Source organism: Aspergillus versicolor, assembly GCF_001890125.1.
Source record: "Aspergillus versicolor CBS 583.65 unplaced genomic scaffold ASPVEscaffold_1, whole genome shotgun sequence".
NCBI lineage: Eukaryota > Fungi > Ascomycota > Eurotiomycetes > Eurotiales > Aspergillaceae > Aspergillus > Aspergillus versicolor.
The window spans coordinates 1,394,231-1,417,513 of NW_024467524.1; the positions used below are offsets into that span (position 1 = coordinate 1,394,231).

The 23,283-nt window shown below is 51.8% G+C and overlaps 9 protein-coding genes across 9 annotated transcripts; 7 read left to right on the forward strand and 2 right to left on the reverse strand.

The window, feature by feature from the left end:
• Positions 1 to 86: 86 nt before the first annotated feature.
• Positions 87 to 1,478, forward strand: ASPVEDRAFT_35668 (putative calmodulin). Its single transcript, XM_040811044.1, has 3 exons — positions 87 to 150; positions 205 to 676; positions 744 to 1,478. The coding sequence occupies exons 1-3, from the start codon at positions 148 to 150 to the stop codon at positions 1,142 to 1,144; spliced, it is 876 nt and encodes a 291-aa protein (XP_040662058.1). The 5' UTR covers positions 87 to 147; the 3' UTR covers positions 1,145 to 1,478.
• Positions 1,479 to 1,778: 300 nt separating this feature from the next.
• On the forward strand, positions 1,779 to 3,418 carry ASPVEDRAFT_121278 (uncharacterized protein; the record flags this gene model as incomplete). The annotated part of the gene is made up of 3 exons (XM_040805871.1): positions 1,779 to 2,222; positions 2,281 to 3,077; positions 3,295 to 3,418. 3 exons carry the CDS (start codon positions 1,779 to 1,781, stop codon positions 3,416 to 3,418), a joined length of 1,365 nt encoding a protein of 454 aa, XP_040662059.1.
• A 1,016-nt stretch (positions 3,419 to 4,434) lies between these two features.
• ASPVEDRAFT_122835 (RNA-binding protein) lies at positions 4,435 to 5,886 on the reverse strand (the record flags this gene model as incomplete). Its single annotated transcript, XM_040806025.1, has 4 exons — positions 4,435 to 5,269; positions 5,329 to 5,524; positions 5,588 to 5,744; positions 5,806 to 5,886. The coding sequence occupies 4 exons, from the start codon at positions 5,884 to 5,886 to the stop codon at positions 4,435 to 4,437; spliced, it is 1,269 nt and encodes a 422-aa protein (XP_040662060.1).
• A 5,709-nt stretch (positions 5,887 to 11,595) lies between these two features.
• ASPVEDRAFT_120937 (uncharacterized protein) lies at positions 11,596 to 11,820 on the reverse strand (the record flags this gene model as incomplete). The annotated part of the gene is made up of 1 exon (XM_040805836.1): positions 11,596 to 11,820. The coding sequence occupies one exon, from the start codon at positions 11,818 to 11,820 to the stop codon at positions 11,596 to 11,598; it is 225 nt and encodes a 74-aa protein (XP_040662061.1).
• Positions 11,821 to 13,642: 1,822 nt separating this feature from the next.
• ASPVEDRAFT_227450 (uncharacterized protein) lies at positions 13,643 to 14,802 on the forward strand. The gene is made up of 2 exons (XM_040809496.1): positions 13,643 to 14,637; positions 14,699 to 14,802. The coding sequence occupies exon 1, from the start codon at positions 13,875 to 13,877 to the stop codon at positions 14,502 to 14,504; it is 630 nt and encodes a 209-aa protein (XP_040662062.1). The 5' UTR covers positions 13,643 to 13,874; the 3' UTR covers positions 14,505 to 14,637; positions 14,699 to 14,802.
• Positions 14,803 to 14,933: 131 nt separating this feature from the next.
• On the forward strand, positions 14,934 to 15,734 carry ASPVEDRAFT_119018 (6-phosphogluconolactonase; the record flags this gene model as incomplete). Its single annotated transcript, XM_040805661.1, has 1 exon — positions 14,934 to 15,734. The coding sequence occupies one exon, from the start codon at positions 14,934 to 14,936 to the stop codon at positions 15,732 to 15,734; it is 801 nt and encodes a 266-aa protein (XP_040662063.1).
• Positions 15,735 to 16,361: 627 nt separating this feature from the next.
• On the forward strand, positions 16,362 to 17,835 carry ASPVEDRAFT_121399 (uncharacterized protein; the record flags this gene model as incomplete). The annotated part of the gene is made up of 2 exons (XM_040805881.1): positions 16,362 to 16,409; positions 16,477 to 17,835. The coding sequence occupies 2 exons, from the start codon at positions 16,362 to 16,364 to the stop codon at positions 17,833 to 17,835; spliced, it is 1,407 nt and encodes a 468-aa protein (XP_040662064.1).
• Positions 17,836 to 19,883: 2,048 nt separating this feature from the next.
• On the forward strand, positions 19,884 to 22,909 carry ASPVEDRAFT_35678 (WD repeat-containing protein). The gene has a single exon (XM_040811045.1). It carries the CDS (start codon positions 20,038 to 20,040, stop codon positions 22,618 to 22,620), a length of 2,583 nt encoding a protein of 860 aa, XP_040662065.1. The 5' UTR covers positions 19,884 to 20,037; the 3' UTR covers positions 22,621 to 22,909.
• Positions 22,826 to 23,256, forward strand: ASPVEDRAFT_35679 (uncharacterized protein). Its single transcript, XM_040811046.1, has 3 exons — positions 22,826 to 22,909; positions 22,996 to 23,094; positions 23,173 to 23,256. Exons 1-3 carry the CDS (start codon positions 22,835 to 22,837, stop codon positions 23,179 to 23,181), a joined length of 183 nt encoding a protein of 60 aa, XP_040662066.1. The 5' UTR covers positions 22,826 to 22,834; the 3' UTR covers positions 23,182 to 23,256.
• Positions 23,257 to 23,283: the final 27 nt, after the last annotated feature.

Consider the following 23,283-nt stretch of genomic DNA (forward strand, 5'->3'; position numbering starts at 1 on the left):
CGCACGTGCCTCTTTCGGCTGACTCAGCGCCTCCGAGTTTGCTTTGTTTGGGTCCTTTGCCGTTCTAGGAAGTATGTATAGCCTCACCCTCCTCTGTCATTGTCCTTAACAGCGGCAAGAAACTGGCTCCGCTTACCCATAATCGCCATGGTAAGCCAATCTAATACAAGTTCATGATAACGCCCGCTAATTACATGCTTGTAGGTCCCCTCCAGCAATGCTCCCTTTCGCCCTTCCCCGCTGTCCTTCAACTCTCCCCGTGCGTCACCTTTCCGACGACCATCTACTCCCAGTTCCCCTCCGGCACAAGCTCGCCCAACCACACCAGGGAGCTCCCCGAGCAGAGGATATACCCCAGTTGTATCGCCCAGCAAATTAAACCAATCCTACACTGTTGAGGATCACGATGCCTCTCCCAAGAGCCGGGAGCCGATACCCCAGCCTCGGTTTTCCAGGGATTCTCCGTCGTCTCCAAGTAGGGGAGCGAGCGCAGTCGAATCATCGCCATCGAGCATGGAGGCAAAAGCGACTAGTATGATGGCTGCCTCATCCGATGCGGCAGCTAGGCTGGCCCCAGCACAGCTCAGAGAGATACGAGAGGCTTTCCAGGTCCTGGACAGAGATAACGATGGTTTTGTGGACAAAGAAGATGTGGCGGATGTACTTGTGAATGTTGGTAAGTGTGATCCTCATTATTTGGAGTATCCAACCATAGCTATAGCTGACAGCTGTATTGGAAATAGGCCAAGACCAGTCCACTTTATCCCAATTCTTCCCTCCAGGAAGTTCTTCGACAATTAACTTTCCTACTTTCCTAAATACTCTTTCTCAATTACTCTCACCACTATCATCCAGGCAAGAGCTGGTCAATGCCTTAGCGGCTTTTGACGAAGATGACAGCGGCGAGATTGATGTGGAAGAACTGCGTGACGCACTTCTCAATACTGCCCCAGACAATGGAGAGCGCCCACTCACGGACCGGGAAATTAACGAAGTCCTTGGTGGGTTCACTGGCCGCAAGGCGTTCGGGGGTAAACTTGGCAAGGCCCAAGGGAATGGAAAGAGAGGAGAGGTGCTGAAATACCAGGAATTTGTCAACACCGTTACGGGGGGAACAGAGAATGGGCAAGCGAAAGCGAAGTGAAGCACAACTAATGAGATAAGTCGCTATATTACGGGTCATTATTTATTACGGTTTTGGCTGGGACAGGCGTTCAGGCCGCACGGTTTGTTTAGGAATTATTTCAGACGGCGCTCCAGTAACTGCGGCCAAATTGCACCGCTATTGATGTTGGTGGACACTATCTACAAGGAGACATGTATCACGTCGAGCGTTAGAGATACCTAGTTGCAATGTAGTGCCTTAAAGCAACCAACGTTTGAAGCACGCGGCGATACATGGCCAGTGTGTCGAATCCAGCCATCACAAAGCCGTAGGGGTGAGACACCTGTTGTCTTGTGCACAAGCGGATTGTCGTGCATATAAAGAAAAGCAGTTTAGCGCATGCAAATAATGCTCTAATTCTCCCTTAGCGCCGCGTGGACAAGCTTGGACTTGCTTACACCTGAGATCGAGGCTCCGCATTCCTGCAAAACCGCCCGCCACCGAAATATTTCTCGATCCTTGCCGAGCGCTCACTCGACTGCATCGTTGGTTTCGCGAAACTCTCCATGGACCATCTTCTCGTTGCTGGCTGACCGGAAGATGGTGTGTTTCCCCGCCGCCATCCGCGACCACCTCCGACTCCATCCAAATCCAGACCTCGACCGTCGTCAACATGCCATCTCAACCGCCGACGCAGGCTCAGCTCAACTTGGCTGCTTTGGCCGGATCTCCATCACCACGGACGATGCGAGGCCTGCGTAAGATCCAGTCTCACCACAACCTCTCCTCCGGCCCTCTCCTATCCTCCCAGGTCTCCTCCGCCCGCTCCTCAGCAGGACCCAACGAGCTCTCCAACCCGTCCCAGTTAGAATCTCCTGTCCGGCTGCGAACGCATCGCCGCGCGAGATCGAACAGCGACACCTCATCCCGCGATGTTCCAGCGATACCTGCCCAGCGACGGCCCGGACGTAAGACAGGGTCTGGTTTTGGAGTAAAGAAGTCCCCTTTAGAAACGCTGTTACGAGACGGTCCTCAACAAGGGAACATGCAAGAAACGCTCCAGGAACTGCGATACTTGGTTCTATCTACAAGAGTAGAAGCAGATGGCGATGGCATGGTACAGTTCGCCTTATAGTCTTTTTGTGGATTGCTATTTACTAACTCCTTACATCCAGTCAACATATAGAGTCTATTTATGGCTGATCCTCCTCGATATCCCACCACTCCCTACCGATCAATATCTCTCCCTTATCCATCGTGGACGCTCGCCTGCCTATACAAAAATCCGCAACGATACCTTCCGCACCCTAGCCACCGACCCGCTCTTTAAACGCCGTGTCACAGAAGCCAGCCTCATCCGGTTGTTGAATGCAGTGGCATGGAAGATTCACGATGCGAAGATCAAGAACAAACCAAAGTCCCGTCCATCTTCGCGCCGACGCGAGATGGAACTCCTCATCAACACACCGCCAAGCATCGCAGAAGAAGAACCGTCAGTGGAAGACATGACACCCAGCAGCCTCATCAGTAGCAATAGCAGCACAGCAGCAGTTAGCCCTGGCATCACCAGCGAGTCGGCAATATACGTGCAGGGCATGAACGTCCTCTGTGCTCCGTTCCTTTACGCAGCCCGTAGCGAAGTTGAGGCCTTTGCGCTTTTCCACACCTTCATCACCCGCGAGTGCCCCGGCTACATCCGGGGTGGCATGGACGGTGTCCATCGAGGGCTCAACCTTGTTGACCGATGTTTAGAAATTGTGGAACCCAAACTGGCGGCCTACCTCTTCTCCAAGGGTTTACAAGCGAAGCTATACGCATTTCCATCTGTCCTCACGCTCTGTGCATGCACACCTCCGCTTCCCGAAGTCCTCCATCTGTGGGATTTCCTATTTGCTTATGGGCCACATCTCAACATCCTCTGCATCGTGGCGCAACTGATATTGATGAGAGACACCCTTCTTAAAAGCTCGAAGTACGTATCACCCCTTTGCCATGTTTTCTTTTTTCCCTCCTCCATTTATCTCGGAGCCAGCCAGCCAAAACCTGGGTCCATTTTTCAGTTGACCAGTCACATCTATTCTTCTTTCTCATTCTTCAAGTGACTTGCGTCTGCGTCTGCTTTGATTCCACTCGTTTCAACCGATCAGTCAATAATCAATTCACCTAACTCGCTCTTTCAAACTATCTAGTCCGAACAAAATTCTCCGATCCTTCCCACCCCTCGACGCGAAAGAGACTATCGCTCTGGCTGCCCTAATTGTTCGCAAGATCCCCGATCCCCTGTACGCCGAATTAATAGACCATGCGAAATGACGCGTATGCACTCATATAATCTACGCCCGCATACGGCACATCCAACTTGAGTTTCTGTACTCTGTTGTCAAGTCTGGTTCAGGCTCGGGGAAGCCATGGGATGAGTGAAACCCACCTTGCCGGCCATATCTCAAATCCACGTCTCTTCGACTCCACGCGTACAACTTTCAGCCCCTGTATTATTTAGGTTTTGTTTAACTAACTATTATTATTTCTTCTTCACCCTTTGTGTTTTCGGGCTTATTTGTTGTTGAACTGCCCCGTTCTGTTCTCACGTGGCGTTTCTGTTTCTCATGAGAAACATTGGTTTGTTTGCTTTTTTCCAATAGGCCTTTTATTGTTGTTGTTGTTATTTGTTTTGTTCTTTAAAATTTCCATTCTTGCGGTTCCGAGTCCATGGAGGGATTGCGTTGTTTTATTTATGAGACGATAACATGATTGCATTGAACGACTGATATGGACGACTGATTAGGGCAAAGGCAGAGAGGTTTCGTTCCAGTGGAGGAAGGATTGCCTGAGTTGTCTAACTTTGGCAATAGCATACGCGGCGATTGAAGGAAGGGAAAGGAATTGAGAGGAGAAATAAGGAAAAGGAAAAGGAAATGATTAATGCATGCATCATGATGTACTTACTCTATACGAGATAGCGTGGCCTTCGATGACTGATGAATTGAATGATCGATTGACTGCGTCAACACTCTTGGAAGCCTGATTTCATTCGTTCCCACTCGACAGGACATAGATGTTTATTATTAGATCAGGAAATTAAATCCATGGGCACGATTTGTATGACACATACTTTTCTATCTCACGCCTATTATACGCCTATACTATTATACCCTCCTTACCTGCATAACCCACTTTTATAGAAAGCCGACACCGCTGTGAGACAAAAGAAAGACAGCCAACCAAACAGGCAGGACCGGTACCAAATAGAAGATGTATCAAGCAGTATTCATTCCAGAATCTCAGACTCAAGGGAATGGAGACTGTAAATGGATCCGAGAGCCAGGTAATCAAGTCACAACAGCAGTACCTCCTCCGATTCCAGACCCATTCACGACCAGCGGCTGAAAGCTGTCGAGTTGTTTTGTCTTTGATTTAGGACTCAACTCTGTGGCGTTGTCCTGCACAGCCTCGTGGCTTTGGGTTAGCTCGTCTGTGTCTGAACTTGAACTCTCGGTTGTCGGCGGAGTGAACTGAAGCTGAGTTTCTCTGTATGCAGATGTAGATAAATCACTATGGCCAGGGGTATATATATCAGAGGCAAGATTATATGGTAAAGTGGGCGGAATGTTCTTGTCGATCTTGACGCGGATTCTGAAGCGCATGAAAGAGTAGTTGTTGTACAGGGTCACAGCGCGTTTTGCTTCTTCTGAAGAGCGAAGTGTAACACGCGCAGTGGCTCTGTTCCGGGCGGCATTGAAGCTCGTGTACATCGGCAGTATCTCGCAGTGTTCCACGGTGACGGTTTCTTGTAGTAGGCTGTACAGGTCCTGGTCCGTTGTGGCTGGGTTGAGGTTCTGGATCACGATGCCACGGCGGAGGTTTTGTCGCGGATATGTTTGCGGATGACGGTTATTGTAACTGTAGTAGCCTTTGCGAGTGGCGGTGCTGTTTGCTACGGCGGGTTGCTGCATTTGGTGGGACATAGTAAATGTAGGAATAAATCCGTATCCCATCGGGTCGCAGAGTGAGGGTTGAAGGGTAGGTGAATTCGGTACGGCTGGGACTAGTTGACATGATGGGTCTGGAAACATCGGCATGAAGGGTTGGTGAGAGAGAAATATCGGGTTGAGCATAGTGCTATATTCCGAGCTCTGGTAAGTCGGACTCGGCGGTACAACAGAGCTTCTCGGCATGGTCAGCATGAATTTCTTTACGTCAGTCTCAAGACTGAGAGAACTTACTCTGTAGCTATCGGTGACGGTGGCATAGCGACATGTCGGGGCACTCCTGATGGTGTTGAATACCCTGCTAGATAGTTAGGTTGCATGATACAGGGTGGGCTCTTGGTAGGCCCAGCAATGGGCTCAGTTGGCGAGCTCGTCCGCGCAAGAGTAACAACCAGGCTTTGTCCTTCCCAACCGGTGGTGGACAACCTGTCTAGAAACCAGAGTTTCTGTCAGCTATTGTTCCGGACAGAAGGAAAGAAGCTGCTGCACGTACGATATGTCCGCCAAGCTTCGTCCTCATTCTTCACAATAATCTGTCCCAGCCCAGTGGGAAATCCACGATGGTCATCGTAGACCACTGCTTGTCGAATGTGCAGCGCAGTTTGGCGGACTAGATCTTTGAGCTCTTGCCAGCGACAGCGAGCTGGAACCTGATTTCTCAGTAAGACAAGTCCGCGGGCGAATTGCCTGATGGAAACTTATGAAACTCACCCCCTGAAGAAACAGGACAAACTCTTCCTCAGATCCACGAGATTTAGCCATCCGGGGCTTCTCGTGCAATGGATAAGACATTGCGTTGGTAATACAAGTGTCCGTTGAAGATGGCCAACAATGCAAATAGCGCTACCCCAATATCACGGAGTTTCGTAGCCGCTCTCGGACAGCTGATATCACAATCCTCGGAACGAGATGTGAAACCAAGAAAGGCCCGGTGGAACGGTGGGGATTTCTCAGCAAATGGAGATAAAGATGCCTAGGAAACGATGTTTTTGGTGTTTGGCAGGATGCCCTGCGCTGGTGTTCTACCTGGAGGCGTTCCGATATCAACGAACGATGGTAGGCACTAGGTTAAAGAGCGGGCGGCTTCTTTGTGGTGTCGCGAGCTGCAAAGTCGCGAATGATCAAAAAGAATGGAAATAGAGGGCAAGTTTTTCGACTTAAACAAGAATAACCAAGTAAGGCCAAGGAGGCAGCAAAGTGGGCGAGAAGGATCGGTGCTGCGATCTACATCGAGACACTATAGCCCGGTAGGTAAGAGGGCAACAGCCACAATCGCCGGAATGAACGTTTAAGTCAGTCAAAGTACGAAACGTCGAAGTGGGTGAAGCAACGGTTGAGCGAGAGGAGGGCGAATAGACGGTTCAAAGAAAGTGGCTTCTTCATCGAGGGGCGGAGGGCAAAGGGTAAGGAAGAGTGTCACCGACAGATCGCTGACCCGCTGACGAATAACAAGGCGCAGTGCTGGCGACGCCTGAGGGTGAAGATGTGTCAACTCGACTGGGATCTGGAATCGAGAGGATCGGATGGAGCCTGATATGTCGTGCATGATCAACCGTGGTGGAGGAAGAGAGGAAGAGAATAATAATACTAATGTGAAGTGAAGGAAGAAGCAGAAGCAGAAGCAGACAGACAGCCACTGCACTCAGCACAGGCAGGACACCTGAACTTGCTTTTCCCCCCTTCCGCATCCCCTCTTGATAGTTTGTACTTTTCTTTTTCCTTTCTTTCCGTCTCGGCTGCGCATAACAGATCGAATCGAATGCCAAACTCTATCAGGCTTGCGGCCCCATACAATCACATTGACAGATCCTAGTCGCCCGCCGTCTTTCACCCTCGCACAAACCTGGACTTTCTCCAGATCTTTGTCGTCGAATAACACCATGAATTCCCCAGGATTAATCTTGGCACTATGGGCGTTACACCGCCAGATTGAGCTCGGGGCCGGCCAGGAGAAGAAAGCTGGAGCGTCGAGGGAAACCGCTGTGACAGCAGAGGGCTGTCTGAGTGGCGGTCTTCTGACCTTGCATATCCCACCTGTGCTGCAACCAGTTGGTGGATAATACTCAGCAGCATTGCCGCATCCACAATGAGGCGATGTCATCAAGCGAGGGGTGAACGAGTTGGTCGGTCGATGCTCGAAACTCCGAAACGAGAGGTCCGGCCAAAAGCAAAACACTCCTCGCTCATGAACTCGAGATGGATTTCAAAGCTTGGAGACACTTAAGGCTGCAGTCGTGATTGGCGGACGTAATCTGAGGGTTTCTCTTTTCGATTACTTCAAAAATAGATCTTCGTCGCACAGTTGTGATGTATCACGTCCGATGACGCGCACAAATTGCACAAAACCAGGCTCGAGAAGGGGGACGGTTTCTTTGTCTTTGCTTCCGATCGACAAAGTGCAAGGCGAACAGAGACCTGGAGTGACCATTGCGAGCGTCGGCGAAACACAGCAGCCTGCCCAAGGCATTCGGGGGCACTGCAGTAAAGTGAGGCCCATTACTTGTTCTGCCCCTCGGATTCCCAGCCCAGTCTCGCTCTGATCCATCGGGGATAACCCCTGATCGTTTTTGCATGAGAGATACTCATCTAGTTGGATCAATGGCGAACTCGGCCGCCCTTCAAAACAAGTGCATCGTGTAGGAACGTCGGGTAGGTACATTGTACGGCAAGAGTTTCGCTTGTCAGTTATCACGCGGAGAGGCTGAAATAAATTCCGACTGGAAGGCAGGAATAGATTCTTCTTTCCATCCACAAACCACTTCGGCTGGAGACGAAACGATATTAACTCTCATAGATATTTCCTACTTCGGAAGTGCGCTACCAGTTACAATTTTGTGTTTCGCAACAATATACATCATTCGGTCGAGACACCCGTTTTGTCGAAAGGGGATACTCTCCGTTGGTCCCGTCTGAATGTGCAGACAATAATCAAGGCTATGGCTCTTTGACCTCTAAACTTCTTTCGGTGCTGTTATCTGGGGTCATCTATACAATGTGAACGAATACCTCTATTTCGTCCTGGGTTTCTCTAAGCGCTCACGCTCACCGAATCTTCTCGACTGAGTGTTATTCCCGAGGCCTCTGGCCTACATTATCTTGGAAATCGGCCATTAGAACGACCATCGGATTCTGTGGTCTTTGTGTTACTGAAACCCTTCTGCCTCGTGGGCTCTTCCTGGGCCGAAGCGCGAGGCTTAGGGCTACACAATCCCCTACCTACAATATCCCTGAATATTTTTCGTTGGCATGCATGGCTCGATTCTCAGACAAGGGACAGTATTCGGACACAAAGTACGGGGTAAGCACCAGAACAAAGGACATGAGTCATGCAAATATGTCGCATCTATCAGTGGCTGAGCTGGTATCTTGATAATCACCACCCATTGTGATCGTACGGGACACCTCAGGTCTTCGGCCACCATACTCTAATTAGCTATGTACCTATATCCTTCCTGCTGATCGATAGCCATGCATGACGCCTTATGCCGGAGACAGCTGTCATTGGGCGGGGCGTGCTGATGAAAGCTCGCGGAGGCTGTTGCCATCTCTGGCGAGAGCTCGACACCAGGATAAAGTACACAAACTACGGTGTACGAGGCCATGGCCCATGAGTCACGCCGATCACGTCGCGTGGACAGCAGGCCCTAAGCCTCACTTCTTCTGAAGGTGGACTCAAGAAGGCCCAAGAAGAGTAAGACAATTATTGTTTGGACCCAGTCGGAGGGACCGGTCAAGCCCCCAGGGCGCGACAAGGCTGAGGCTGTGTTTCCAATGAGCATCGGAATGTGGCGCATGCACCCAACGATCCGGGTTTTGGAACAACCTCGAAAGATGAAACGTTCCAAAGGACCAACTCTACCCAGCCTGGAATGTCTAGACCCTTGGTTTGGTATGAGCGTCACTGTCGGATGGCTCTGGAGGAAAGACGAGCACATCACATGGCAGAGTCCAACGGGCTAACTCGGCTTTATGCGGTCTGATCGAATATGGATACTCTCGAGTCTCAATCAGGTACGTATTTGCACGTTGGTTATTATGAGGAGCTGCTCCACCAGCCTCCGCTGCCAATCCCTATGGCAAATTCAGAGGCCGACAACTGCACAGCAGCTGCAAACACCAAGGGCTCAAGCCCCAAGCCCAAGACGAAACCCCATGTTGATTGTTGTGGCGAAAACTTGAAACAAATGGACGACGCAGTAAAGCTCCACTGATAATCAACTGCTCAGGTTCCACCGTCTCGGAATTCCAATTCCAACGCCAAAATTCCAGCAACAGGAAAAAGAAAAGGGGGTTCTGCGGTCAGCGTTCTCTCTGCTGTTTCGTGGCTGTGGCTGGCTGTACTGGGCACATCCAGTGACTGTGTCAGACGCAGCCAGGCCATGCCGAATGACCGATGCTGGTGCTGATGCAGGGCACCGCAGCAGAGCTGAAGCCACTCTGGCACACGGCTGAGTCTGACGGCGTTCTCCGATCGGCCAATTCTGCTGCCCAGGTTGGCCACTACTGCTAGCATTCCCACTATTTCCATTTTTTTCTTTTTTTCCCCTCCTTCCGGCTTCCTCGGCACAGGCACGAACCTCTCTGCCAATAATCCGACCGTTCCGTTTTTGGCGCCTTTCAATCTGAATCGAATCTTGATACCGACCTTGGCCCGAAGAATACCCTCGAATCTTCTCCGACCCTTTCCCTCTCAGCCCACACGGAAGAGTGAGAGAGGTAAACCGTACCGAGTACGTATTAGAGAAGTCTCTACGGTGTACGTCGAAGTGGGTTAGCTCAACCCAGACAGGCACCGATTATTTTCTATCTAGTTTCACACTCATCTCCCTCCCCCACAGGAACTGAGAAACCGACCGAATTGGCACAAGCATTGATCGCCTGTGGCTAACCTAGTCACCTCCTAAGGAAGGTAGACTACGGCGCACATGGCAAACTAGTTGCTCTGTGGCTCGCACAGATCCAATTTGTTGATACGACAGGCTAGTCTGACTCCACAGAGGACGGATGGCCTCCCAGGCTATCACTCGGCACTCCCAGTCTAACCTTCTTGCCTATGTGCTTGGGCCTTCAAATGCCCCCAGATATTGAGTCACACGAAGCTGAAGTTTTCAACTGATCCACTGCGGGGTGCGTAAGGAATAATGGATTCAATCTCAACCTGAACGTGTTTTCGTTGGGGTAGAGAGGGAGAAAGGGATGAAACTAGACCGGGGGGTAAACAAGGTACCCGCCGTGGTAACTGGCAAGACAAAGTCAACTTGTAGCCTCGTAGGAGCCAGATGGAAGAGCTACTAGTACTACCAAAACTGGAAGTATGGTACGGTCGGTAGATAGGGCTCCGTAGTATCCGTGTGGATGGGAGAATCTGCAGACTGCAGAGTGAGACAGATGATAGACATGAAACGACTCCGACACCGAGAGTCAGGTTTTCCGTTCCGTCTATCATTATGTCAGGGACGGGTTTCGGACGGGAGGAAGCGCAGCTCAGCGCCCGCAAATACGTGGTTAACTTGTTGGCTACTACTGAGGGAGCAGCACCCAGCACGGTGGTTCACTGTGACTTGACTGTCAGCCACCCCTACAGGCCCACAGTCGTGGGTGTGATGATCTGAAGGGAGAAGGATCTGCGATGTTCATGAGAACGTGGCGACAATCATGAGCGTGCGAGCGAGGATCTCTGGGGTTTACCGCTGATTGACATTGTGATAAGCGTGTGATGTGCCTATTCTGTAACATGGACTAGTGTTTGATTTTCGCCATCGAGGGATGGAGGCGATGGGAGAGTGGGTGAATCTGAAATGATAACTGGGTCTTATTTTCGGTAGTTTCCAATAATCTCTATATTGAATTTGGGGGGTTGTTTGGTCGGAACTTGTCCTTCAAACACTAGCAACTAGATACAGGATGTTTTTATCGATTCTAATGATGACTTTGGGTATTGTCGCAAAGAAACAAGAAAAAAAAGCCTGAATTGAATATATGATCGTCGCTATTGGTATCGCCGATGGCGCGGGGTATCTCGGGGCTTTGATTTGTGATACAGCATTCGAAAGCGCGTCAAATCGGGGTAAGATTTCGGTGTCGCAGGCTCAGAGTAGATAGATATCATGGCGCCAGGCCGGTAAGCGAGTGTGAATCTTGAATGCGGACTGGTGGTAAAGGGTCACAGTTCATATCGAAGGTTGCGCCACAAGGTACCATCACAGTCTCGCTCATGGACGGAGAGGGTTGTTCGTAAAACAGTGACTGGACCAGCCATTGTTGTTGGACCTTCGAAGAGGTCATTCTGCGCCAGCACAGTGAAGATGTTCCCGGAACACGTTCAGAGTGAATGCCGTTGAATGGGGGAAGAGACCAATCGAGGGGCAGGTCCAACGCGTTGGAGCCTGCTTTCCCAGTACCGTGGGTGGAGTTGACGAGAAGAGGAGTTCACGTTGGGGGGGGGTTTCTCTTATATTGAGATCCGAATTCGAAAAATAGGGTCAAAGTGTAGGTGTGTGTTCAGCGGATGAAGCCCACCATGGAGGCACAGCGACTGCAGTAATACGAGTTCATTCCGAATCGAACAACCCCGGGTGTGGATTCGCTCTCGAGGCTCATAGAGCGTTGGCACCGTGAACAACGGACGATATCGAAGCCCAGGGAGCCTGGGTTTGAGCCGGAGGGAGCGACATCTTTGCCCGTGCTTGAGGGCGGACGCGGGACTTGGACGGAGGACGAGCTCATGGTGGCTGAGGGAGGGAGGAGGGAGGGATGCACGGAATAAGTTGAGCGGTTGTCCTGGTTTCTATAGCTGGCAAGAGATCAGGGAGAAGGCGAAAAGCCCAGCAGTGGTGAGAGCAGGATGGTTGAGGAGCGACGGAGCAGGGCGAAGCTGCGCAGGCTGGAGACTATAAATGCTGGCGCAAGGTATAAGTTGCACTGTTTCAGGGTCAGATCGACCCACTTGCCCTCAGGCTTCCGTTTTTCTTTCCAGTTTCCTCCCTGTTTTCTGTCCCCACCCCTGCTCAGCCCAAGGATTTAGTGCGCTCGACTGGGAAATCACGCTAGAGCAGAGAAAATATCATTTATGATAATTTATTTTTCTTGTTTCTATACTCCGTCACTGTGAAGACACCGCTCCGGCCGATTTCTCAAAGCGCCGCCCGATCTGAAGCTCAAAAGTCAACTACTCTGGGGAGATGGCCGGCAATGTGGCTCGCTCCACATTAAAACCCAGATCCAACGAAGGAAAGGCTGCGGAAAATGAGCCCTTGGGCCCGAGCCATGGGTTACCAAGTGCGAGGTGGACAGCTGCTTATCTTTCCCTGGGATTGCACTGCCCTGTTTGTGGAAGTTATGAAGGTTAATAATGCTGGATATTGTCATTGTGACTTTCAGCTGCTACTATTTGGGCGGCGTGCTTGATGGCAAATATGCATCATCGGCACAATGGGCTTGTAGGAAGTGAAACAATCTTGCATAACCAGGCATAAAGCATTGCGTGAGTGCCAGTCACTATCTGGACTGCACCGACGAGGAAGTTCGCGTCGTGTCGTCATGACTGGTCAAGACTGAAGCGATCGTCTGCGCATACTTCACTCCTCCAGCCCAACGTGCACCTCGACCTCGGGGAAACATGAAGTTACCCATGGTTATCTCTGCTGAATAAACCACCCGGCTGCATAACCCGCCGTCTAGCTCCCGTTCTTGAGAGGACAATCGCGGGATGCTGCTGCTTTGTAAGGGACTACTGATTCATTCTGGATTTCTATTGACGGCTTCATCGCCCATCGGGCTGGCAGAGTCCGTCCATCGGGCTCTCGGCCTGGGGCTGTGGCCCTGCAGCAACATCCGTCCCATCCGTCTTACCTCACATACCAACTGACATAAGACCTCTCACATCGTTCATTAATCATGCCGACACAAATGCATTATCCCGTTTCGGGCATGAATGGCTTATTCCCTCGTGGGAACCCTGGCGAGAGGCGCGAGTCAAGCGGACATCCAGTCGCCCAGCCGTGTCAGGCGCGAAGCTCAACGGCTGTGCGAGGCGAATGCTGATCCACCCTGGCCGTTTCACAGTCCCGCCTGTGCTGGTGTATTTCCTGTATCGATCGGCAAGTAGAGTTGAAGCGATTATCTACGAGACAACTCCTTCAGGACTGAGCTTGATTACACCTCGACTCGATCACTGTGTTTTGCCATTGGTTGGCCGTTCTCCCGATCCAAGTTTTTTGAGCATATCTTGCCCACATCGTATCTGACAATGGGGTGCAGCTGACAGCTTCGTAAGTACCAGTGATGGCCCGATTGCGAATCTGGAGTCTTGGGAGTAGTCGACTGGAGTGTTTGGTTTTCTGGCACGGACTTTGGGTGCAGGTCTGGTGCAGGGCGGGGCAACCCGCGCTCGACTCTCCTCCGTATGCACATTCTAGATTCTCCTCCACCATGTTGTTTGGGTTTAAACTGGTGTTCTTCACTTGACTTAGTCTGAGGCATTTTCGCCAAATACCCGCGTATCCTCTCAGTGTGCAATTTACCGATGCGAGCGACCATCTTTTGGCGCCAATCCTGTCGAACACCGATAAGGCATTGCCAATGATGACGTTGTCGATAAACACGTGAAGAACTGAAGCTTTTGCTCGATTTTCCAGTTCCAGACATTCCATATTATCCCAATTGTTTTTGCAAGGACTGCCTCGTAGGCATTCCAGCCCCTCTGAGCCTATTCTCCGAGTGCGGGCGCGCAATTCCCCTCTCCCACATCACCCTCATTCCTGATCTGTCACAGACGGTTGATGGAAATCGAACTAGGGGGACGGAACAGCCCGTATCATGCATTGAACTCCGCATATCATTACCAGGAGGAAATTCCCCAAACCATCGTAGTGCCCTCCTGTTATGTGCTCATCACCCTTGCGCTAACCGGCTTCCTCTCCGGCGCAAACTTGGCGTTGCCCCATGGTATACTAATATCCAAGCCGCGCAATACCTGCTCCAGAGATTGTGCATTTCAAAATGATCCGCCGAGGCGCCTGCGCGATGTCGTAATTGTGCATAACGTGCGAGGTTCGCCCGCGAGCCACAGATGGTCCCAACGTACGTGGCCCAAAGGATTATCTCACTGCGGACGGGCGCTCAGGCATTTTGGAGGTGATAAACCCCTCATTTCGCTGCATGATTTGCCAATTAGCCTCAGGGGATCGAGCAAACAGCATCCGTGCCTTTTTCTTATTTGGATTGTGCCTTCTGATCCGCATCAGGGAAGCGTTGGCAAAAGGGCCTCTGACATCATTGTCGATGCTCTCCCCAGTTTCCCCTCAAATCAGTGTCGAAGTGAGACTTGGGCCCTTGTACAAAACCTTCTGGACTTCCGTAGGATTCGAGGGGAGACACGATTCAAGATAGACGAAAATGGGTCCCTATAAACTCTGGCGTGAGCCCGGCTGAATCATTGCCCTTATTAATGCTGGTGGTGGTTGTCGCTTCCCCTCGGAGGCGACGTCATTGGGAGGGATGACTGACGACAGATGGAGTAGCACTCCGGCTGCTCTGGCAACGGTCTTCCTACCTGATGCCTCCTGAGGTTTCGCTGGAAGCTCATAATTGTCTTATCTGGCAGGCCGCATTCAGTCTTACCAAGCCATCGAATTCCCATCATCGTTACATCTGCGGCCTTCGCTTCTGACACTGTGGTTAATATCAAGCGTCTCTGCCCCGCCACCCCACCTGAAGCTCTGACCGAAGCACCACCCCTCACTCATCCTTCGACTTCTTTTTTTTTGGCTCTTAATCTGCTCCCTTCATCGATCGTGAATCACCGTCAGAAAATACGCGCGAATCTCAATTCTACAACCATGGCTGGACCAGCTCCCAATCTCCTCAGCTTTCAAGACACCGGCGCTCTGGCCAAGCAATTACGGCCCTATGTCCTCCGAAGCCAGAACTCGGCCTTAGCCCGTCATGACACGTTTCGCATCGCAGTATCCGGAGGCTCCCTGCCTGCTGTTCTCGCCAAATCACTCCTTGTTCCTGGAGATGGGAGTCCGGAGGATACTGCCCAGTTTTCCAAGTGGGAGATTTTTTTCGCAGATGAGCGCGCCGTCCCTCTCAACCACGAGGACAGCAACTATCGCCTTTTGAAAGATGAGCTGCTCAGCAAGATTCCATCGGATCTGGGCGCCCCCAAAGTGCACCCTATCGATGAAGCCCATGTCAACGACGAAGACCCCCAGGAGCTCGCGGATCTGTACCAGGAAAACCTGATGCGCTCCTTCGCTGCCAAGGACAGCGTGAAGCTGCCTGTTTTCGACCTTATTCTCCTCGGCTGCGGTCCGGATGGCCACACTTGCAGTCTCTTCCCTGGCCACGAATTGCTGCGAGAGAAGGACTCATGGGTGTCTGCGATTAGCGACTCCCCGAAGCCGCCGCCAAAGCGCATCACACTCACACTGCCTGTTGTTACGCACGCTGTGAACATCGCCTTCATCGCTACAGGTGGTGGCAAGAAAGAGATTATGAAACAGATCTTTGATGCAGAGGAAGGGAGGAGCCTTCCATCCGCCCTCGTCAACCAGGGGGCAGGCGAGAAAGTCACCTGGTTTACCGATCATGCTGCTGTGGAAGGGGTTTCCTTCCCGAGACGAGGAAGCCTATAATTTTGGCCACTTCCACGCGAATATGATAAAAAGCTTCACGGATTAATGAAATGAAAATTATTTTTCGTCAAGTTGGTTATACTTTGTACCCGCAGTATACGCCATCAGTATACAATAAACAAAGTTGGGGTTTACTCCGCCTTTCGTGCCCTTATAGAGAGAGAGCCTTTTTGGTTATTGTGTTCATTTTCGTAAGTTAAATCCTCGGTGTGTACGTTGTAATGAGAGCTCTATGGCATCTCTCTTCCCATGTCATTATGTGCCCGCCTAGAGTGGTATCGATGAACACATATTATACAACCGATGGAATGTTCCACAGAATGGCGTAAATACCATAGCAGCGTTAGCCTATACTAGCTATAATTGAAACTACCAGACACTTAAAGGCCTGTGGCATTGAATGTTGTCCACGACACGAATACTCCAGACTGGTGGATGCGCAGGCGGAGGTGCCAAGCTTTGATTGTTGACGCTCGGGTTCACCGCAGCTTCAAAGCTTCGGACTTGCTTCTCTCGCCCTTCAGACTATCGACTGCCTCGACCCCGAGGGCTTCATGACCTTTTCACCCTTCATCCGCTTCTCTATCATCTGCCGAGCTCCGGGCTGAAATCCCAACTTTGGGAACTATGCCAATCCCCACGCGTTCGGTTCCAGGCCGGGAGCCCCGTAAGCAGGTAAGGGTTGAGCTCGAATTCCCCTTGAATTTGTATCTGCGCAGCCTCTTCTTACAAATGTGCAAAGCCTGGCAATCCAGGGCGTACGATTCCAACCTTGAAACCTCCCACCACCGCTGCCTCACAGTCAACAGAAGAGATACCTTCCAAAGCCTCCCCCTTGAAAACCACCCCCTCTACGCTTCCGACCCGCCGCCAAAGCCTCATCCGCCCAGGTCAGCTAAAGACTCCATCCTCCGCGAAGTCCACCACGCTTCCTACGAGCACGAGGGCGATCGCGCGAGCCCCGGGATCCCCAACCAAAGGCTCAACGCCTACAGTCAAACATGATGGTGCTGTCAAGCAACAGATACGGCCACCGTCGCCCAAGAAAACAGACATGCCTCCCCCGCCGCGACCAGTTCGATCGACCTCTTTGAGGCAGCCTCCGAATTCAAACCCGGGGACGACGTCAACGGTACGCGGACACGCAAGACACAGAAGTCAGATTGTGACACCGGCCTCCAAAACTCCTCAGGCGTCCTCAGTTGCGACAACACCCAGGTCCCGGAATCAGTTTTCTACGTACCAGCAACACTTTTCACCCAAGAAAACGCCAAAACCGCCTACGCCGACACCGGGCGCTAATGCGCAATCCGATCAGACCTCTTCCTTGATTCCTTCATCTTGGCCCGAGGTGGGAGCGCTACAAACCGAACTTCTACAGCTCAGCCTTTTACATAAGTCTGGACTGGAACGCAATGACCAGTGGGAACGAGATGCCGAATCGGAGTTACGGAGGAAATATGACTCGGTCGCAGGAAACTACAAGGCCATATTGGACGTGGAGAAGGAGACACAAAGACAAGTCAATGGGCAGGCGCTGCATCATTGGCTTAGGAACGCGCGCGAGCATAACGGGCAGCAGGGATTCGCGGAGCAGATCCAGCTTCTATCACTAATTGCTCAGGAGGTGTATGATATTGGCGACAGCCGCAGCGGGCGGTACACAATGGCCATCCTTGAGTTCGAGAGTTGGCTGCAGAGAGTTGAAGAAGTGCAGGAGGCCCGAATGTCACGGATAGGAGGACAAAGTGGCGGCGATTTCATTGAACCAATTCGCCGCGAGTGGAAAGATGAGATAAATGCATTGATATTGAAACTAGAACTTGCATCAAGGCAGCTTCAGAGTCTGGACATCTTGGGCTACGGAGATTTGGAGAAGCTCGACACTTCTGCATTACTCCGAGCGGTCAAAAATCTGGGCACGTTAGTGCATCAAATGGCCGAGGAGCTGGGTATCATTCGCAAAATTGAGGCGGACATCGTGAACTCGGAAACTACATGGGTTAGTCAGCTAGCCCAGCAGTTGGTTGAAATACAACCACGAGCGGTTCCTGCGGTACCGAGAACCGGACTTTGGACACGAGCATCATTCAAGTCATGACGTGCTGACTCAACCACCACCTGCATCCCTTTCCCGTTCAAGAAGTATGATCGATCATACCGTCGACAGAAAACAACGGTCAGGTCCTGTTTCGTTGGGTTAAAACTGGAATGGTGCTACTACGAAGGAGCTGGCTCGGTTGCATTTGTCTGGGCAGGTGCACGGTTGAGCCAGACTTAAGCTCCCAAAGGGCCCGTTGGTTACAAGAAACCTGTTTTCGCAAAGTATCTTTCCCAGTCGGAGCTTTGACCTGCGCCTTCTGCCATCTCCGAGGGCGTGGGAGAAATATTACATATCGGATGGATGATAGTTCCACATATAGTAATGCTGGAATGCAAGATTGAAACCCCCAATAATGCAGGGTTTTGTTCTTCACGGTCAGCCGGGTCTCACATGCTTTTCGACTACCCCACCGATACTGAAGAATTTTGAAGGAGAAGAACGGTGAGAGACTGCAAGTCGCGCTGAAAATCTGCATGCTGGTGACGATAAACAGAATGCGACAAAAGCTGGCCATCGTGGTGGCTGAGCTGAGCAGAGACAGCAAGTGGACCAGTATCTCTGATGCTTGCTAAAGCGGGATGGCTGCATATCTCGACCGGAGCAAGGAGTGTGTTTGTCTGCCAGCTGTCGACAGTATTGTGCGACCGGTGGCAACTAGCACTCCCTGGGGTATGGGAATATATCATAGCGTGTAAGATAGAAGGAAGATCCTCGAGAACAAGGAACAAGGAACAAAACCTGGAACATTTGTTCATAGTGAACGTAGACGCGGCGTAGAGTGATCGAGCGGCGACAGTGTGTGGAGCGCGGGAGCTGACTAAGGCCGTTGACGCTGGGTGCAGTTCCCTGAAATCCAGTTCTGGGTCTGTCACTACGTCACTGCGGTTGGGGAAGATCAGACAAGAAAGCCATCGGTTGCCTTTCTTGTTCTGCTGTCACTCCTTCAGGTTGCCCGACCCCTCTCCGCAATGGAGGGTGAGAGCGTCCGTCCAGACCGCGGTCGAAGCCTCCAACTAGCTGAAACTTGGAAACCGACCTGCCAGGCCGCCAGGACACCCAGACCACCTGCAGATTCACCACGGCGACGAGTGTGACATCACCGGCCAATCCTCTTCCTTTCCACTGTGCTCTGTCTGGGCCCGGGAAATAATGATGCTGATAGTCTGGTCGGGGGCCTCCTTTCTGCCGCTCGCGACACAGCGTATCGACTGATCCAACTGCGGTGGACTATCGAGCCTCACTGTGGTCGCATTAGCCTTTTCGCCTGCGAAAAGTCCCTTTGGGCGTAATTCATTCACTTCCCTCCTCCGTAGGATCAATCAAGCACAAGCATCTGGGCCGGTGGATCTTCCAAACATTTCTTTCCAGTCGCTTTCCTCGTGCATTTTCCTCTGCTTTTATTGCAGTGTTACTTCCCCTTCCTAGAACGCCTCCCGGCCAAGCAACCAAAAGGTTCCAGATTTCAACCCGGGCTCTTCAGCCAGGAAGCCATCTCTGACCTCCCCCTGATCTCATTATTCGCTTCCCCGCTACCACCTCATCTCTCTGTTCAGTGAGGAACAAACGGCCACACAACTCGCATATCTCTGTGTCCCCGGCGCGCGCCTTCTCCTGGCTGCATTTTTATCCGCCCGAGATTCTTCGCCTTTAGATGTCTCCGTAGCCCCGGCTCGTCTTCCAGAACATCGCTTAGCGTCACACTGGCCGATCGCTTAGCTCACGCTGCGCTGTGCTGCTCGCAATGCTCGAACCTCAAACAACCTAGAAAACAATCTGTCCTCGACTGCGTCGATCCGAAAATGGCAAAGTCTTTGTACGACCGTATATGGCGTCGGGAAGCCGGAGGAGGCTCGTCATCGGCCAATATTCGTGGAATCTACGGTTCGAAGGAATGGGTCAGCGATCTCGACATTGTTAACGAGTTGGGGGGTCATACCGGTTGTGTCAACGCTCTCAGGTATGTGTGTGATCTCGCTTCACCCCGCACCTTTCTCGTAGCCAGCGCCTCTCACTTCCTTCCCATTGTTCGGGGAACTGATTCTTCACAGTTGGTCGCGTTCTGGTCGACTGCTCGCATCGGGCTCGGATGACCTCCATTTAAACATATACTCATACCAGCCAGAATCTTCAACAGCACCGTTTGCCTTGAATACCAGTGTTTTCACTGGACACACAGGGAATATTTTTTCCGTCGCTTTTATGCCGCAGTCAAATGACCGAACCCTCGTGACTGCTTCTGGGGACTCTCAGGTACGAGTTTTTGACATTGAACATTCCAGCCGAAACGGTTCGCAGGACCTTTCGAGTCAATCGGGGAACCCACGTATAAATCAATTTTTCCGCAATACGCGATACCTCGGTGCAGGCAATACCAACGCGCGAGTGTATCGAAGCCATGCAGATCGCGCCAAGCGCATAGTGACCGAATCATCACCGCATCTCTTCCTGACGTGCTCCGAGGACGGTGAAGTTCGCCAGTGGGACTTGCGCCAACCTTCATCAGCGTACCCAAAACCCCGAGGTGGTCTGCTGTACATGGCACAGCGTGAAGGACACGATGACTCGAATGTCCCTCCTCCACTAATCTCGTACAAACGGCACAGGCTTGATCTGAATACCATATCATGCTCCCCAAGTCAGCCGCATTATATTGCACTCGGCGGCGCACACTTGCACTGCTTCCTTCACGACAGACGTATGTTGGGGCGGGACCTTCCTAGTGAACGGGGTGATCCTGGTACTTCCCCTGGCATAGGAAGCACCCACGATGAGGAGCTGATGGGCCAGGCAACGCGGTGTGTCCGAAGATTTGCGCCGAACGGCAAGAAACGCACCAAGTCTCGGTATAAGGGCCACATCACAGCTTGTAAAATCAGTAACGCCAACCCCAATGAAATGATTGTGAGCTGGTCGGGCGACCACATATACAGCTTCGACCTGGTCCGGAGTCCAGATGCACTAGACGCACAGGAACAGGCATCGCCTGTTCAAGACAAAGGCAGCTCACGTAAGAAGCGGAGCTTCAAGGACAGGAAGCGTAAGCGCCAAAATCGGACTTCCCAGTCTTCCCAATCCAGCGGCGGTAGACGAAAATCCCGACAAGGCGAAGAAGCCCACGACGACGGGGAACTCGCATTCCGAGTTCGGTATGGCAACGGCGAAACGGAAAACATCCCCTTCCCTTCATTGTTACACGAAGGTTCCACTGCGTCAGGCATGGATACAGCAGAAGCGATGGAACAGGCGAGATATGCCGTGCTTAATGAAGCACAAAGGGGAAGCTTGCGCATAGCCAAGGGCCTTGTCAAGCTCCGGAAAGCTTTATTCTCGCTTGAAGCATCTGCTCGCGAAGAGGCGGGGATGGCAACTCCATTTTCCTTCGTGGCCTTTCATGACTCGTTTTCATCAGCCCTGATGTGTGCGCTGACCTTCTTGCCTGAGATGGAAGAGGTCATGAGAACGTGGAGGTACCCGATCAATCCGACTCCAGAAATTGTGCGCATTCAGCAGACTCTGCGCCGTAACCGAGAATCGTCATATAGATTCGTGCAGGCCGCTGGCACGCTTGCGCGGGCTTTGGATGGGGACGTGCAAGACTATGGGGTCGATGATGATGTTCTGGAAAAGTTTCAGCAAATAGGGCCCGCGCCAGGGGAAGGCAACGTCATCAACCGAAGAGAACAGTTTGGATATGACTTTCTAAAAGCCTTGATTCTGTTCGTCGAGGGCGGTCGGAGCGCTGTTCTGGCTGGCTTCAAGCGCAGCCCTACCCATGGTCGCAACCGGGACAGGTTCCCCATACCAGAGTATGCTGGCGAAGGCGCTCTTGAAGCGGTGTTGATTCCATATCTGCGCCTGCTCGCAGACGATACTCCTGTGGTGAATGTTGATAGTTCCAGATTCGAGCATGACTCGACTCGGATACTCTTCCTCTCGCAACATGCAGCGTTGACTGCCTTTGGGAATGCGCTTAAAAGCTCGGCGTCGACTAGGGTTGAGAATGGCGATCGGCCTAGCCCCAGATCCACCGATCCGGGGACCTTAGCACACTTCTGGCTCTTGGAGGTGGGCCGCGGCGTATTGATGGATGCGGGGACAGGTGTAAACTTTGAACTTGTCAACCGCGCATTCGGAGGCCTCAACACGACCGTTGAGGACGACTCGGACGACGAGATGGAAGTAGAAAGGTCGCAGGATGATAGCGAGGCAAACACTGAAGAGGAAGCTATCCAAGATATCAGCCTCGCCATCAACCGGGGCTCCAGCCGCCAACGTCATCACACGTTCGCAGCGGGAGAGGACATAGGATTGCATACACCTGAAAGTATTGACTCGACGAGGGATAACGAGAACGATGGTATGTTCGACGGCAACTTAGATGACGACTCGGAAGAGGAAGAGGAAGAGGACGAGGACGAGGATGATGATGATGATGATGATGATGATGAAAGTGACGACGAGGTTGTCGGCCTTTATGACGACGATTCGGAATCGGATGCTGCGGAGCGCTTGTTTCAAAGTTATGGTTTTGAACGGAACAAAAGGGAGGACGTGGAGACTGACGTCCCATGCTCATCGCATACGAGGGTCTATCGCGGACATTGCAATGTCAAAACGGTCAAGGATGCAAATTTCTTTGGGCTAGACGACGAGTATGTGGTGAGCGGGAGCGACTCGGGCCATCTGTTCATCTGGGAGAGGGACACCTGCAAGCTAGTCAATATCCTCAAGGGTGATGATGAGGTGGTTAATGTTGTGCAAGGTAGGTTAGGTAGCTTCTGATTGCGTTTTGAGCGTGTATCTAATGGGTTTGCGACCTGCAGGACACCCCTATGAGCCGACCATTGCGGCATCCGGTATCGACGACACGATCAAAATCTTTTCGCCGGACCAGCGTGCCCAAGAGGATGCCCGCCGGGGTGTCAATATCCTAGACCCGAATAACGCGGCAAACACGCTTGGATCAGGAAATGGGGGGTTGCAAAGCGCCAAGTGCATGCACGACAGCTACCGGATCATGAGCGAGAACGACGTCCAGCGGCAAGGGGGTATGAGTGATGCCTTTGTGACTGTAAGCTCTGTTCTCTTCTCTCTTTTTTTTTTTTTCTTTTTACACCGCTGTCTCGATGAAGTTAGACATCTGCTAATTATTAACAGAGGCACATGCTAGCTCAGTTTGCAGCTACAGTGCGACAGCAACAGGGTGGTCTAGTTCCGGGAGAGCACTCCCGGATCGTGCTAGATGAAAACTGCAGTGTAAGTCAACCCCGTTATGCCCCTCGCCCGTCTTGGAAGTCAGCAAGCAAGCAGGACTGAATTGACCGATCTGCGTAGGTGATGTGAATGACAGCCCAACTCAAACTAAACTCCAGGGGGGCAGTAGAAATCGCAATGGTCCTGTCCTTGGAGAGCAGGCAGGGAGGCGATATGCTCTCTCGCTCTCGC

Coding starts and splice junctions, on each gene's coding strand:
- ASPVEDRAFT_35668 (XM_040811044.1), top strand. Junction 677..743: donor GGATGTACTTGTGAATGTTG/GTAAGTGTGATC, acceptor TATTGGAAATAG/GCCAAGACCAGTCCACTTTA.
- ASPVEDRAFT_35679 (XM_040811046.1), top strand. CDS start 22,835: ATGCACGACAGCTACCGGATCATGAGCGAGAACGACGTCCAGCGGCAA. Junction 22,910..22,995: donor TGAGTGATGCCTTTGTGACT/GTAAGCTCTGTT, acceptor AATTATTAACAG/AGGCACATGCTAGCTCAGTT.
- ASPVEDRAFT_227450 (XM_040809496.1), top strand. CDS start 13,875: ATGGAAATCGAACTAGGGGGACGGAACAGCCCGTATCATGCATTGAAC.
- ASPVEDRAFT_35678 (XM_040811045.1), top strand. CDS start 20,038: ATGCCGCAGTCAAATGACCGAACCCTCGTGACTGCTTCTGGGGACTCT.